This window comes from Taudactylus pleione, unplaced genomic scaffold (assembly GCF_031769625.1).
Source record: "Taudactylus pleione unplaced genomic scaffold, aTauple2 ptg000828l, whole genome shotgun sequence".
Taxonomy (NCBI): domain Eukaryota; kingdom Metazoa; phylum Chordata; class Amphibia; order Anura; family Myobatrachidae; genus Taudactylus; species Taudactylus pleione.
In genome coordinates this window covers 3214324-3232498 of record NW_028285230.1, presented here as the reverse complement: position 1 = coordinate 3232498, position 18175 = coordinate 3214324, and the positions used below count along the sequence as shown (strand labels likewise).

General features: G+C 45.2%; 1 protein-coding gene across 2 annotated transcripts in view; it reads left to right on the top strand.

The window, feature by feature from the left end:
* The window catches only part of LOC148474608 (5-hydroxytryptamine receptor 3A-like), a 62584-nt gene that overhangs the window by 11096 nt on the left and 33313 nt on the right, over positions 1-18175 (top strand). Inside the window, exons 2-4 of one of the 2 annotated variants that reach the window (XM_088458388.1) lie at positions 3713-3852; positions 4755-4903; positions 17787-17831. In XM_088458388.1, coding sequence (XP_088314514.1) covers positions 3804-3852; positions 4755-4903; positions 17787-17831 — 243 coding nt within the window. In that variant the 5' untranslated portion in view covers positions 3713-3803. The other variant, XM_088458389.1, reaches the window with a different exon arrangement.

Sequence of the window (18175 nt, the reverse complement as noted above, 5' to 3'; positions counted from 1 at the left end):
GTGCCTAACCCTAACCTTCCTGTCCCGCAGCCTAACATTAATCTCCCCTTAGTGCCTAACCCTAACCTTCCTGTCCCGCAGCCTAACATTAATCTCCCCCTACTGCTTAACCCTAACCTACCCGTTCCGCAGCCTAACAAAAATCTCCCCCTAGTGCCTAACCCTAACCTTCCCGTTCCGCAGCCTAACATTAATATCCACCTAGTGCCTAACCCTAACCTTCCCGTCCCGCAGGCTAACATTAATCTCCCCTTAGTGCCTAACCCTAACCTTCCTGTCCCGCAGCCTAACATTAATCTCCCCCTAGTACCTAACCCTAACCTTCCCGTTCCGCAGCCTAACATTAATCTCCCCCTAGTGCCTAACCCTAACCTTCCCGTCCCGCAGCCTAACATTAATCTCCCCCTAGTGCCTAACCCTAACCTTCCCGTCCCGCAGCCTAACATTAATCTCCCCCTAGTGCCTAACCCTAACCTTCTCGTCCTGCAGCCTAACTTTAATCTCCCCTTAGTGCCTAACCCTAACCTTCCTATCCTGCAGCCTAACATTAATCTCCCCTTAGTGCCTAACCCTAATCTTCCCATCCCGCAGCCTAACATTAATCTCCCCTTAGTGCCTAACCCTAACCTTCCCGTCCGCAGACTAACCTTAACCTTTCCCTAGTGCCTAACCCTAACCTTCCCGTTCCGCATCCTAACATTAATCTCCCCTTAGTGCCTAACCGTAACCTTCCCGTCCCGCAGACTAACATTAATCTCCCCCTAGTGCCTAACCCTAACCTTCCCGTCCCGCAGCCTAACATTAATCTCCCCCTAGTGCCTAACCCTAACCTTCTCGTCCCGCAGCCTAACATTAATCTCCCCCTAGTGCCTAACCCTAACCTTCCCGTCCCGCAGCCTAACATTAATCTCCCCCTAGTGCCTAACCCTAACCTTCTCCTCCTGCAGCCTAACTTTAATCTCCCCTTAGTGCCTAACCCTAACCTTCCTATCCTGCAGCCTAACATTAATCTCCCCTTAGTGCCTAACCCTAACCTTCCCATCCCGCAGCCTAACATTAATCTCCCCTTAGTGCCTAACCCTAACCTTCCCGTCCGCAGACTAACCTTAACCTTTCCCTAGTGCCTAACCCTAACCTTCCCGTTCTCCATCCTAACATTAATCTCCCCTTAGTGCCTAACCGTAACCTTTTGTTCCGCAGCCTAACATTAATCTCCCCCTAGTGCCTAACCCTAACATTCCTGTCCCGCAGCCTAACATTAATCTCTCCCTAGTGCCTAACCCTAACCTTCCTGTCCCGCAGCCTAACATTAATCTCCACCTAGTGCTTAACCCTAACCTACCCGTTCCGCAGCCTAACAAAAATCTCCCCTTAGTGCCTAACCCTAACCTTTCCATCCTGCAGCCTAACCTTAACCTCCCCCTAGTGCCTAACCCTTACCTTCCCGTCCCGCAGCCTTACCTTAATTTTAACAATGTTGATATCATAACTGTCGACATTGTAGTGTCGACATTATGAATGTCAACATTGTTATTGTTGACCTACTGACCACATTCCAGAGAATTATTCTTTGAACACATTGGATGGACACTGCGATGATTATTGCATAGCTCACAGCCAGTGGGCATGGGACTCGGGGCCTGATTCAGCTTAGATCACAGTTGCTTATATGCACGCAATCGGCAGTGCGCATGCATGAACCAGTCACTGCGTTTGGCACTGCAGTGACTACGCAGACCCATCGCACAGTGATTGACAGGAAGTGCTGTTTGTGGGTGGTGACGGTGGGTGGGTGGTTGGCCGAACGCAGGCGTGCCAGTACGTTTTGCGTTTCAACGCCGTTGCATGGGCATGCATAAATTATCCACTGCGATAACCTACGCATATCGTGCGCTGATGTAAGCACTTCCTGAGTGAGGTCTGATCTGCCTTAACTGTACGTATGGGTCCGATGGTACTCGATGTTAGTGATGTTTTTGCAGTCTATCTAACCATTATGGATGGGGAAACAACCCTTTCAAATACATTCAGCCAGCCTGCAGCGGTTCACCCTCATGCTGGGCACACTCTGGACGATGTGTATCGAGTCGACATATAGTACCGCGGAACACATCAGATGTTATGAAAGACGGAACGACCACTCGATCCGTCCTTCATTAACATGAATGGGGCTGCTTGTGATATCGTCAGCTATGATGTGCAGCACATCAAACCTGACAACATTGCATGCGACCGCGGGAGCGCGCTTACCGTGCATACACACTGCACGATTTATCATTACCATTTGGCCAAATCGTAATGACATTGTCCCAGTGTGTACTCGGCTTTAGATTTTGCCACAAATCTGGTCGGCCTCGGTCAAACCAGATCAGGAAAATCTCCTATTTAGGGAAATACACCAAGTACACGCTATAAAATGATAGTTGAAACTGATTGGTTGCTAGGGGACTTAACCATCTCTCCCCTTTAGAAGATTTGATACATCTCCCCCTTATTGCAGTGAAGGTGAATATAATTTCAAACAGAAGATATTACAGGCCAGATAGGCGTGGGCTTTTCGCATACAGGATTGTAAAGCCAGAGCTTTCCCATCCCCTAAACCACTTGATCCAAAACTTGTTCTTATCACCCCAGGATATAAATGAGAATGTATAACTAGTGTAACAAGAATCATGTAGACCAGGTAAAATCCAACAAACAGTTATTTTCTCTCCACATGCAGGTATACAAGACAGTGCAGTTGTTCATAGGCAAGATGTTACAGGCTGGTACACAGAACCTTCCAAACAGCAATACAGTTAATTAGTGGTCTCACAAGTCCAGGATCCCTAACTCTAGTCACCCCCGGGCCTATAGCCTGGGTGACTCCTTCACCATCAGGGTCAGTTTCCCAGTGTCTCTGCAGCTCTTTTACCAGCCTCACACAGGTGTCTGTAATCAGCTGCCTTTCCAGACGCAATGGAATCCCAATCTAGCAATCTGCGCCCATACATTACAGATCTTTTTCAGTGATTTGCAGATTATTTTCAGCAAATACAGATCTTCCAATCTTGAAAGGCCCATCATTTTACTAGTAACGGTCTGCAAATCTGCTGATCATGTCCATACACTAGCAATCTACAGCCACAATCCTTCTGTGAAATCCAACATGTTGGACAATCTGAAGGGCCCCATAAATCTGTGACGGAGTGCTGAGATCCTGCAACCCGGCATCGCAGGACCTCAGAAATCCAACATGTTGGATTTTCTCGATATGACGATCGCGATTAAAAAATTATCATGATCGTCAAATTGGCGAAATTTAACATGTAAAATTTTAGCAATCATGCGATGCATTACTGAACATCGATGGTGGCCGGTCAGCATTTCCGACCGTCGGATAGGCATTTCCGATCGCATCGCTACATCGCGACGATCCGTCGCAGATGTATGGGCACCTTAATTTAACAATTCCAATCACTGTTTGGTTGCAATCTGCGATCTGTGAAGCCCATACATAGCAGATCTTTTTATACAATCATCTGCAAATTGCAGAATTGCCACAATCGATTGCTGATGTATAGGGTCCTTTTCACACACCAACCCTGGCCTGGATCTGACAACTGATTGAGATATCTGGACATTCCACATTCACTTCATGTGAAATTATGCTGACCCTGTCACACTAGATATTCCACTTTACAAACGTCTTTTGCATTCTTTCATCGCTAAGGTGGAGATCACTCCCACACACAGCTCCCAGAATAGAAAACTATCTGTTGTGACGGAAAGATTTTGGAGTCACACTGAACTCTCTTTACAAAATGTCTCTACACATCTTGTCCCTGCCGCTGCTGCTTGCTGTCCTGTTGGGTAAGTCATGCTGTACTTATCATTACCTAGGAAACTCATGCTGCTATAGTGTGTGCCCATGGCCCAAAACGTGAGAGATTTATCAAAGCTTGGAGAGAGATAAAGCACCAATCAGCTCAAACTCAGCCTGTAAAGTGACAGGAGCTGATTGGATAGTACTTTATCTCTCTTCACTTTATCTCTCTCCAAGGGGTCTAGTTACTAAGCAGTGTTAGGAGACAGAGTGAAAAGTGATAAGTAAGTGATAAGGTGCCAGCCAATCAGCTCCCAACTGTCATTTTTCAAACACAGCCTGTGAGATGACAGTTGGGAGCTGACTGGCTGGTACCTTATCACTTCCTTATCACTTTTCACTCTGTCTCCTAACACTGCTTAGTAAATAGACCCAAACTTTGATAAATCTCACCATATAGGGTAATTTTACCAGGCAGCGGCCACTGGAGAACACATTTGAGCAATCAGCTATGGATGTCAATTGTATTACATATTAGTTAAAAACATCACAATAAATGGCCACTGGCTTGCAGCGTTAATCCAGTCTATGGGGTCAATCCAATTACTGAAAGGGCGATGTTGATGCCCCAGCGAGTAAGTGCGGCTATATGCTGCACTTACGGTACCTTCTGTGCGAGTTTGGGGTGAGATCGGGCCGCGATGGGGGCAAATTGCCGTGTCCTTGCTTCTGAGCAGTACCAAATGCAATTCGCCCCCCTTTGCTGCTAATTGGAATGACCCCAGTAGAAAATATATAATATTTGTATTATCCAGCTGCCTTATAGTTGAGAACATGGGAGTAATCCATGTGTACTAATGGAAGTTATACAATAGAAGGAAATTTATTGTGCTGTGTTACAGCATTGTGCCATGATTGTTATTAATGGGAACTATGTGTTTCTCCCCAGGAGAGGTTTATTGTCAAGAGAACTGTTCTTTCCAGAATCTGCTGAAGACTTTGAACCTGGCCAATGCCTCACAAGTCCGTCCAATGAAGGACTGGAGGAAAGTAACCACAGTGCAGCTGGACCTCACCTTATACACCATTGTGAACTTGGTGAGGAATTTATTGGTCTGGATCAGTTACAATTGATTAGTTCTGGAATATTGTGCTTGTTCTGAGAGATGGGCATTTTAGTCCAGCTGGTCACACACAGGGCTCGATTCAGACATGCTCGCAAGATGCGTTCGCACAAGCGGTCAGCTGGTAATATAAGCAAAAGCTGCGATCACAAGGTAAGACATTAGTATACCAACTAAGGGTCGTATTCAATTAGGCTGCAAAAAGCCGTTCTCGGCAAAACTTTTTCACCAATGACGTCATTTGCGCCGATTCCACTTATCCCCGTATTCAATTTGGCCGACTTTTCGCCGTTGCGAAAAGTCAATGCATCAGACCGGGCAAAAAAGTATCACATATGGATAGGTGGCGAGAAAAAGTGCAGAATTGGGGTTTTGGGGTACAAACTTCTAAAAACCACCCTTCACCCCTTGGACAGTCCCCCAAAAGTAATTTGCGTAAAAACATTTTTTTAAAAGTACCTTAGGACACCCCAAAAAAGTACTTTCGTTTTGAAGGCGAAAAAAAACAAAGTTGGGGGACAAACACCTAAACTAGCAAAATAGACTCTGGGAAGGTCCCCGTGTGGTTTTTTCATGTTCATATTAGCAACTTTAAAATATGCTACCACCCATTTTCATGTAACCCAAATTTGATGGAACTTATTTTGGCAAAAAAATCCTCCTAAATGCTATTCTTCACCACCTTCTTAAAAAACGCAAAACAGCAGCTATTGAGACAGTTTAAAGACCCCACATACCTTTAGCCAGGCTATTCGTGGGTACCCATAGTGCACCCCCATGTCAGAGCATCTTTTGGAGTGTGTCAGGCTGATTTTTCCGAAAATGATAGGACTTTTAGCCGATTTTGTTTTTGCCTTGTCCCGTTTTTGCCGATTTGGTATTGAATACGGGGATAAGCAGGGGCGCGCGTGATACCTTTTCGCACCCAAAACCTCCAATGTAGGCGAAAAGTCCAGCAACTGACTTTTTGCTCCTAGTTGAATACGGGCCTAAAGGTGCATACACACGTAAAGATTTTTTGAACGATTTGTCGTTAACGACGTCGTTATCGTTCAATCGTTCAAAAACTCGTTCAGTTACTGAGTTATAACGATGAACGATAATCGTTCAAGCGCACTCCCGTTAATCGTCCATTTCAGACTGTCCAACATAACGATTTTCATTAAGGAAGGAACATTTTTCATTCATCGTTGTAAAAATCGTTCATTACACTTCAAAAATCGTTCACTGTTTCAAGGGAATATCTGACAGAAAATCTGACAGAAAATCGTTGGTTATAAAATCGTTACGTGTGTATGCACCTTTAGTGTGCGATCTCGGGCTGTATATAACACACCACTAGCCAGTCATAAGACGTGTGTAGACTATGCAGCATTAGTGGGTACGCTGTATCCATGACCAGGAGTAGCCTAGCTCATGAGGGAAGGCAGGTAGCCCAGCATGATGAACTTTCAGCACAGCAGGTCAGTGTAATGCTGCATACACACGGAACAACTTGAACAACCATAGATATCGCTGATAGATTTCCCTCCAACTTTCTGTAGTGCAGAGCAAACGATTTTGGTTGTACACACTGATAGATATATTATGATAGATATTTCAGTGAAGCTATCTTTTTACAGACAAATCTTTACAAAATTGTCCAAGTTGGCCTGCATGCATGAAAGACCATAGATATCGTTATCGTTCATGCGGGAATGCGCATCATTGGTCGTTGTCAGGTTGGTGACTGCAATAAAGTGAACGATAACAATATGAACGATATCGTTCAAATCGCTCATAAAAGTCGTACCGTGTGTACGCACTATAACTCTGACCCCTGTGTACTTATGTTTAAAAAAATAATTATATATATATATATATATATATATATATATATATACAGTACTGTATATAAAATCCAGTAGTGGGCCGGCACTCAATCTCCTCCTATTGCAAAGTGCCCGGGTGCCCCCCGCTATATAAGCGACTACAAAGGTAATTAACAGGAAACGTCAGAAGTTATGTGTGACAGACTTTGAATACAAGTGATTTATGAGACCTGGAGTCCCGCACGTTATTTACCTTTGAAAGTATATATATATATATATATATATATATACATACAGTATATAGTATATAGGATGTAGTTCATAGACCGACGGGCTATATGCCGCCGGTCTATATCCCGACAGCAGAAGCCCCAAAAATGACTTAAAATAGGCAGCGAAAAACCAACGTTTATCTTAATCCCGATACTAGAATACCGAAGAACGACGGATTGGTCGAGGTAAGTCTGGCCTTCCTTAACACTTAGCCGCAGGGAAGGGGGGTTAAGATTAGGCACCCCCGTGGGGGACTTAGGGTTGGGCACCACCCTGGGAGTTTTAGACTTAGGCACCCCTAAGGGAGGGTTAGGGTTAGGGGGGGAGAAGGGTAGGGCTAGGGTACTTACATGCTCCATCGGGATTCTCCTCTGTCGGGCTTCTGTCGTCTGCATTACATCCTGGCTGTTATTGAGCTGCCGGGATTTCATACCCAACCCATATATACTGTACATATATATATATATATATGTATGTGTGTGTGTATATATATATATATATATATATATATATACCCCCTTGAGGACTGAAACATTGATCGGGCCAATAATTGGATACTGTATATGTAGGAGGGCTAGCCAATAAACATCTGCAAATGCTCCTGCAATGGACAGATGGGGAGGTTGCCTTCAGAGATGACCATATACGTATGCTGTACACACAGTAGCCGAGTCCCATCAGAGATGACCATATACGTATACTGTACACACAGTAGCCGAGTCCCATCAGAGATGACCATATACGTATACTGTACACACAGTAGCAGGTTGCCATCATAGATGACCATATACGTATACTGTACACACAGTAGCAGGTTACCATCATAGATGACCATATACGTATACTGTACACACAGTAGCCGGGTGCCATCAGAGATGACCATATACGTATACTGTACACACAGTAGCCGGGTGCCATCAGAGATGACCATATACGTATACTGTACACACAGTAGCCGGTTGCCATCAGAGATGACCATATACGTACACTGTACACACAGTAGCCGGGTGCCATCAGAAATGACCATATACGTATACTGTACACACAGTAGCCGGGTGCCTTCAGAGATGACCATATACGTATACTGTACACACAGTAGCCGGGTGCCTTCAGAGATGATAATATACGTATACTGTACACACAGTAGCCTGGTGCCATCAGAGATTACCGTATACGTATACTGTACACACAGTAGCCGAGTCCCATCAGAGATGACCATATACATACACTGTACACACAGTAGCCGGGTGCCATCAGAGATGACCATATACGTACACTGTACACACAGTGGGCGTGTGCCATCGGAGATGACCATATACTGTGTGTAAAGTATACGTATATGGTATCTCTGTTGGCACCTTGCTACTGTGTGTACAGTATACGTATATGGTTATCTCTGATAGCACCCGGCTACTGTGTGTACAGTATACGTATATGGTCATCTCTGATGGCACCCGTCTACTGTGTGTACAGTATACTTATATGGTCATCTCTGATGGCACCCGACTACAGTGTGTACAGTATACGTATATGGTTATCTCTGTTGGCACCTTGCTACTGTGTGTACAGTATATGTTTATGGTCATCTCTGATGGCACCCGGCTACTGTGTGTACAGTATACGTATATGGTCATCTCTGATGGCACCCGGCTACTGTGTGTACAGTATACGTATATGGTCATCTCTGAAGGCACCCGGCTACTGTGTGTAAAGTATACGTATATGGTATCTCTGTTGGCACCTTGCTACTGTGTGTACAGTATACGTATATGGTCATCTCTGATGGCGCCTGGCTACTGTGTGTACAGTATACGTTTATGGTCATCTCTGATGGCACCCGGCTACAGTGTGTACAGAATACGTATCTGGTCATCTCTGATGGCACCTTGCTACTGTGTGTACAGTGTATGTATATGGTCATCTCTGATGGCACCTGGCTACTGTGTGTACAGTATACGTATATGGTATCTCTGATGGCACCCGGCTACTGTGTGTACAGTATACGTATATGGTATCTCTGATGGCACACGGCTACTGTGTGTACAGTATACGTATATGGTCATCTCTGATGACACCCGGCTACTGTGTGTACAGTATACGTATATTGTCATCTCTGAAGGCACCCCGGCTACTGTGTGTACAGTATACGTATATGGTCATCTCTGAAGGCACCCGGCTACTATGTGTACAGTATACGTATATGGACATCTCCGATGGCACCCGGCTACTGTGTGTACAGTATACGTATATGGTCATCTCCGATGGCACCCGGCCACTGTGTGTACAGTATACGTATATGGTCATATCCGATGGCACCTGGCCGCTGTGTGTACAGTATACGTATATGGTCATCTACGATGGCACGCGCCCACTGTGTGTACAGTGTACGTATATGGTCATCTCTGATGGAACACGGCCACTGTGTGTACAGTGTATGTATATGGTCATCTCTGATGGCACCCGGCTACTGTGTGTACAGTATACGTATATTGTCATCTCTGAAGGCACCCGGCTACCGTGTGTACAGTATACGTATATTGTCATCTCTGAAGGCACCAGGCTACTATGTGTACAGTATAGGTATATGGACATCTCCGATGGCACCCGGCTACTGTGTTTACAGTATATGTATATGGTCATCTCCGATGGCACCCGGCTACTGTGTGTACAGTATACGTATATGGTCATCTCTGAAGACACATGGCTACTGTGTGTACAGTATACGTATAATGTCATCTCTGATGGCACCCGGCTACAGTGTGTACAGTATACGTATATGGTCATCTCTGATGGAACTTTGCTACTGTGTGTAAAGTATACGTATATGGTCATCTCTGATGGCACCTGGCTACTGTGTGTACAGCATACGTATATGGTCATCTCTGAAGGCACCTGGCTACAGTGTGTACAGTATACGTATATGGTCATCTCTGATGGCACCCGGCTACAGTGTGTACAGTATACGTATCTGGTCATCTCTGATGGCACCTTGCTACGGTGTGTACAGTATACGTATATGGTCATCTCTGATGGCACCTGGCTACTGTGTGTACAGTATATGTATATGGTCATCTCCGATGGCACCCGGCTACTGTGTGTACAGTATACGTATATGGTCATCTCTGAAGGCACCTGGCTACTGTGTGTACAGTATACGTATAATGTCATCTCTGATGGCACCCGGCTACAGTGTGTACAGTATACGTATATGGTTATCTCTGATGGAACTTTGCTACTGTGTGTAAAGTATACGTATATGGTCATCTCTGATGACACCTGGCTACTGTGTGTACAGCATACGTATATGGTCATCTCTGAAGGCACCCGGCTACAGTGTGCACAGTATACGTATATGGTCATCTCTGATGGCACCTGGCTACTGTGTGTACAGTATACGTATATGGTCATCTCTGATGGCACATGGCTACTGTGTGTACAGTATACGTATATGGTCATCTCTGATGGCACCCGGCTACTGTGTGTACAATATACGTATATGGTCATCTCTGATGGCACCAGGCTACTGTGTGTACAGTATACGTATATTATCATCACTGTAGAAACCCGGCTACTGTGTGTACAGTATACGTATATGGTCATCTCTGAAGGCACCCGGCTACTGTGTGTACAGTATACGTATATGGACATCTCCGATGGCACCAGGCTACTGTGTGTACAGTATACGTATATGGTCATCTCTGATAGCACCCGGCTACAATGTGTACAATATACGTATATGGTTATCTCTGATGGCACCTTGCTACTGTGTGTACAGTGTACGTATATGGTCATCTCTGTTGGCACCTGGCTACTGTGTGTACAGTATACGTATATGGTTATCTCTGATGGCACCTTGCTACTGTGTGTACAGTATATGTATATGGTCATCTCTGATGGCACCTGGCTACTGTGTGTACAGTATACGTATATGGTCATCTCTGATGGCAACCGGCTACAGTGTGTACAGTATACGTATATGGTCATCTCTGACGGCACCCGGCTACTGTGTGTACAATATACGTATATGGTCATCTCTGAAGGCACCCGGCTACTGTGTGTACAGTATATGTATATGGTCATCTCTGAAGGCACCCGGCTACTGTGTGTACAGTATAGGTATATGGACATCTCCAATGGCACCCGGCTACTGTGTGGACAGTTAACGTATATGGTCATCTTCGATGGCACCCGGCCACTGTGTGTACAGTACACGTATATGGTCATCTCCGATGGCACACGCCCACTGTGTGTACAGTGTACGTATATGGTCATCTCTGATGGCACATGGCCACTGTGTGTACAGTGTACGTATATGGTCATCTCTGATGGCACCCGGCTACTGTGTGTACAGTGTACGTATATGGTCATCTCTGATGGCACCCGGCTACTGTGTGTACAGTATACGTATATGGTTTCTCTGATGGCACACGGCCACTGTGTGTACAGTGTACGTATATGGTCATCTCTGATGGCACCCGTCTACTGTGTTTACAGTATATGTATATGGTCATCTCTGATGGCACCCGGCTACTGTGTGTACAGTGTATGTATATGGTCATCTCTGATGGCACCCTGCTACTGTGTGTACAGTATACGTATATGGTCATCTCTGATGGCACCTGGCTACTGTGTGTACAGTATACGTATATGGTCATCTCTGATGGCACCCAGCTACTGTGTGTACAGTATACGTATATTGTCATATCTGATGGCACCCGTCTACTGTATGTACAGCATACGTATATGGTCATCTCTGATGGCACCCGGCTACTGTGTGTACAGTATACATATATGGTCTTCTCTGATGGCACCCGGCTACTGTGTGTACAGTATACATATATGGTCATCTCTGATGGCACCCGGCTACTGTGTGTACAGTATACATATATGGTCATCTCTGATGGCACCCGGCTACTGTGTGTACAGTTTACGTATATGGTCATCTCTGAAGGTACCCGGCTACCGTGTGTACAGTATACGTATATGGTCATCTCTGAAGGCAGCAGGCTACTATGTGTACAGTATATGTATATGGACATCTCCGATGGCACCCGGCTACTGTGTTTACAGTATATGTATATGGTCATCTCCGATGGCACCCGGCTACTGTGTGTACAGTATACGTATATGGTCATCTCTGAAGGCACCCGGCTACTGTGTGTACAGTATACGTATATGGTCATCTCTGATGGCACCCGGCTACAGTGTGTGCAGTATACGTATAATGTCATCTCTGATGGCACCCGGCTACAGTGTGTACAGTATACGTATATGGTTATCTCTGATGGAACTTTGCTACTGAGTGTAAAGTATACGTATATGGTCATCTCTGATGGCACCTGGCTACTGTGTGTACAGCATACGTATATGGTCATCTCTGAAGGCACCCGGCTACAGTGTGTACAGTATACGTATATGGTCATCTCTGATGGCACCCGGCTACAGTGTGTACAGTATACGTATATGGTCATCTCTGATGGCACCCGGCTACAGTGTGTACAGTATACGTATATGGTCATCTCTGATGGCACCCGGCTACAGTGTGTACAGTGTACGTATCTGGTCATCTCTGATGGCACCTTGCTACGGTGTGTACAGTATACGTATATGGTCATCTCTGATGGTACCTGGCTACTGTGTGTACAGTATACGTATATGGACATCTCCGATGGCACCAGGCTACTGTGTGTACAGTATACGTATATGGTCATCTCTGATGGCACCCGGCTACAATGTGTACAGTATACGTATATGGTTATCTCTGATGGCACCTTGCTACTGTGTGTACAGTGTACGTATATGGTCATCTCTGATGGCACCTGGCTACTGTGTGTACAGTATACGTATATGGTCATCTCTGATGGCCCCCGCCTACAATGTGTACAGTATACGTATATGTTTATCTCTGATGGCACCTTGCTACTGTGTGTACAGTATACGTATATGGTCATCTCTGATGGCACCTGGCTACTGTGTGTACAGTATACGTATATGGTCATCTCTGATGGCAACCGGCTACAGTGTGTACAGTATACGTATATGGTCATCTCTGATGGCACCCGGCTACTGTGTGTACAATATACGTATATGGTCATCTCTGAAGGCACCCGGCTACTGTGTGTACAGTATATGTATATGGTCATTTCTGAAGGTACCCGGCTACTGTGTGTACAGTACACGTATACGGTCATCTCCGATGGCACACGCCTACTGTGTGTACAGTGTACGTATATGGTCATCTCTGATGGCACATGGCCACTGTGTGTACAGTGTACGTATATGGTCATCTCTGATGGCACCCGGCTACTGTGTGTACAGTGTATGTATATGGTTATCTCTGATGGCACCCGGCTACTGTGTGTACAGTGTACGTATATGGTCATCTCTGATGGCACCCGGCTACTGTGTGTACAGTATACGTATATGGTCATCTCTGATGGCACACGGCCACTGTGTGTACAGTGTACGTATATGTTCATCTCTGATGGCACCCGTCTACTGTGTTTTTTACAGTATATGTATATGGTCATCTCTAATGGCACCCGGCTACTGTGTGTACAGTATACGTGTATGGTCATCTCTGATGGCACCTGGCTACTGTGTGTACAGTATACGTATATGGTATCTCTGATGGCACCCGGCTACTGTGTGTACAGTATACGTATATGGTATCTCTGATGGCACAAGGCCACTGTGTGTACAGTGTACGTATATGGTCATCTCTGATGGCACCCGTCTACTGTGTTTACAGTATATGTATATGGTCATCTCTGATGGCACCCGGCTACTGTGTGTACAGTATACGTATATGGTCATCTCTGATGGCACCTGGCTACTGTGTGTACAGTATACGTATATGGTATCTCTGATGGCACCAGGCTACTGTGTGTACTATATACGTATATTGTCATATCTGATGGCACCCGTCTACTGTATGTACAGCATACGTATATGGTCATCTCTGATGGCACCCGGCTACTGTGTGTACAGTATACATATATGGTCATCTCTGATGGCACCCGGCTACTGTGTGTACAGTATACGTATATGGTCATCTCTGATGGCACCCGGCTACGGTGTGTCCAGTATACATACATAGTGCCAGATTAATGTCCACATGGGCCTGGAGCTGAAATTCATGAAGGGAACGGCTGCAATGGATGTGACAAATGCCACAGGAGCCGGGTGCCGTCAGAGATGACCATAGACATATACTGTACACACACGAGTAGCGTATCCAGCGCTTGGCAGGTCACCATTAACGGTCAAGTCAGGTGCTTGTACAACAGCATTTACATTTGTCCTAATAGACATATGATCAATCCCAATCAGATGTAAACTGCGATTTGTGGTCTTCTTTGGTCCCATATTTAAGGCCCCCAAACACGGTGCGATAAAGCAGGCGATCCGATGGATTGGATCGATATTGCTGCAGTATCGCACCGTGTATGGGCATGATATCGGCCAGAGCGAGCTCCCATGGGATCATACATTGCACCCCCAGATCTTCCTGCAGGTTCATTTGATCTGGAGATGCAATCCCATGCAGTGGGTGGTGGAGGGGGGAGCAGGCATATCGTGCAGTCGGCCACCCAATCGCTCCGTGTGTGGGGACCGCCCGATATGTCGGGTGTCGGATCCCCCATCGCTTTGCATGGTGCATATCGCTCCCTGTATGGGCGCCTTTACTGAGAAGCAGCCAATTAGCTCCAACACAGTCTTATTAGCTGTAAGAATTACACTGTATACTCCTCCACCAGACATGACAAGTACAGTCAGGTCCATAAATATTGGGACATTGACAGAATTTTCATATTTTGGCCTCTATTCACCACCACAATGGCTTTGAAATGAAACAAACAAGATGTGCTTTAACTGCAGACTTTCAGATTTAATTTGAGGGTAATTACATCCAAATCAGGTGAACGGTGTAGGAATTACAATGGTTTCTATATGTGCCTCCCACTTTTTAAGGGGCCAAAAGTAATGGGACAAACTAAACAATCCTAAATCTAACTTTCACTTTTTAATACTTTGTTGCAAATCCTTTGCAGGCAATTACAGCCTGAAGTCTGGAACGCATAGATATCACCAGACGCTGGGTTTCATCCTTGGCGATGCTCTGCCAGGCCTCTACTGCAAATGTCTTCAGTTCCTGCTTGTTCTTGGGGCATTTTCCCTTCAATTTTGTCTTCATCAAGTGAAATGCATGCTTAATCGGATTCAGGTCAGGGGATTGACTTGGCCATTGCATAACATTCCACTTTTTAGCCTTAAAAAACTCTTTGGTTGCTTTTGCAGTATGCTTCGGGTCATTGTCCATCTGCACTGTGAAGCGCCATCCAATGAGTTCTGAAGCATTTGACTGAATATGAGCATATAATATTGCCCGAAACAGTTCAGAATTCATTCTGCTGCTTTTGTCAGCAGACACATCATCAATAAATACAAGGGAATCAGTTCCGTTGGCAGCCATACATGCCCACGCCATGACACTACCACCAATATGCTTCACTGATGAGGTGGTATGTTTTGGATCATGAGCAGTTCCTTTCCTTCTCTTTTCTTCCCATCACTCTGGTACAAGTTGATCTTTGTCTCATCTGTCCATAGGATGTTGTTCCAGAACTGTAATGGCTTTTTTAGATGTTGTTTGGCAAACTCTAATCTGGTCTTCCTGTTTTTGTGGCTCACCAATGGTTTGCATCTTGTGGTGAACCCTCTATATTCACTCTTGTGAAGTCTTCTCTTGATTGTTGACTTTGACACATATACATCTACCTCCTGGAGAGTGTTCTTGATTTGGCCAACTGTTGTGAAGGAGTTTTTCTTCACCAGGGAAATAATTCTTCTGTCATCCACCACAGTTATTTTCCGTGGTCTTCCGGGTCTTTTGGTGTTGCTGAGCTCTCCGGTGCGCTCTTTCTTTTTAAGAATGTTCCAAACAGTTGATTTGGCCACACCTAATGTTTTTGCTATCTCTCTGATGGGTTTGTTTTGATTTTTCTGCCTAATGGTTGATTTAATGATAGTGACAGCTCTTTGGATCTCATATTGAGAGTCGACAGCAACTGATTCCAAATGCAAATGTCACACCTAGAATCAACTCCAGACCTTTTACCTGCTTAATTGATAATGAAATAACGAGGGAATAGCCCACACCTGTCCATGAAATAGCTTTTGAGTTGATAGTCCCATTACTTTTGGCCCCTTAAAAAGTGGGAGGCACATATTGAAACTGGTGTAATTCCTACACCGTTCACCCGATTTGGATGTAATTACCCTCAAATTAAATCTGAAAGTCTGCAGTTAAAGCACATCATGTTTGTTTCATTTCAAAGCCATTGTGGTGGTGAATAGAGGCCAAAATCTGAAAATTCTGTCAATGTCCCAATATTTATGGACCCGACTGTCGGTATCCTGAATCTTTTATTATTGACAATTACTTGTGGATAATTTAGAACCCACTAAATGCAGAAGCTGTCCTGGGATAGGATCTGTCACTTCCATTCCCAGACCATAGGTCCAGGGGTGCCCGCGTCACGCACCATGCACCCAGGACAAAATCTTCTACTGTGTCGTGCATGCCTTCCCCCCATACCAGCTGCTGGTGGCACCAACTTTTCACCGATCTCTTCGGCAGCAGGTAGTGGCGTATTTATGATGGGTGCACTCATTTAGTATACTTACCTCTCATGAGTCCCGTGCCCGTTCTGCGCAAATCGCCAAATCGTTTTCTGTTAGATTTGTGCAGTACAGAAATCACCAGGCACATTGCGTGTACGCCATGTTCTCGGAGAACCGCACATGTCACAGAGTCTGCTCTACTCACATCTGCGCCACAGAGAGAGGAGGGGGCCTTCACATAGTGTGCACATGGCCCCCCCCCTCTCTGAAGGCCGGTACACACTTGACGATGTCTCCGACCTTGTTAGCGTCAGGACCAGGTGGGGTGCCAGCATGTACACACGTTTGCTGATTTTGGCAGCGATAAAACGATGTCTAACGATGTCGCCCGTTGGACCTGCATGCGCTGACGATGCGCACATCGCGGGTACACACTAGACGATATGCCTGATATGTCGTCCGGTCAGGCCAGATTGGATGACATATCGTCTAGTGTGTACCCGGCATTAGTCTGCCCTGGCGCACGGGGACTTATGTTTATATATTAATTCAGTGATAGTAGCAGGGCAGCTTTCCATGTATTTTATAAATCAATGCTGTACAGACCTAGGGGGTATTTAGCAATACTTGGGGGTCTAGTTACTAAGTTGTGTTAGGAGACAGAGTGAAAGTGATAAGGTGCCAGCCAATCAGCTCCCAACTGTCATTTTTCAAACACAGCCTGTGAGATGACAGTTAGGAGCTGATTGGCTGGCACCTTATCACTTTTCACTCTGTCTCCTAACACTGCTTAGTAAATAGATCCCTTGGAGAGAGAAAATTGTGAGAGATAAAGTACTAACCAATCAGTTTATGAGTTACATTTTACAGGCTGGGTTTACAAAATGACAGGAGCTGGTTGGTTGGTACTTTATCTCCCTCAATCTTATCTCTTCAAGCTTTGACAAATACCCCAAATCCCTGTTCTCCATGCTTTACCAGACAGAACCCTGACTAGCTTTCTGTTTGACGTAGCTGCAGACTGACATTGAGCTGCTACAATACACGTTTTGTTACAAATATTTTACAATATGTTGTAATGTATACACCAAACCCCTGTCTTAATATGTGCATTCTTTCTGACTTACTATCTCTCATATATTATAGGATATGAATAAACAAACTGCCATCACCTACGTCTGGTTCTATACGGTGAGATGCTTCTTTCATAGTTTTCACAGCAAATGATTGTTCAAAATATACAGAGTGTTTCTTTTAGCAGATTTATGTACCGTATATACTCGAGTATAAGTCGACTCGAATAAAAGCCGAGGTACCTACTTTTACCCCAAAAAACTGGGAAAACTTACTGACTCGAGTATAAGCCTAGTGTGGGAAATGGCAGCAGCTGGTAGTGCCCCCAGTAGTAATTTCCCCTGGTTGTGCCCCCAGTAGTAATCCCTCCTGGTAGTGCCCCCAGTGGTAATCCCCCCTTTCAGTGCCTCCAGTAGTAATCCCCCCCTGGTAGTACCCCCAGTAGTAATCCCCCCTTTTAG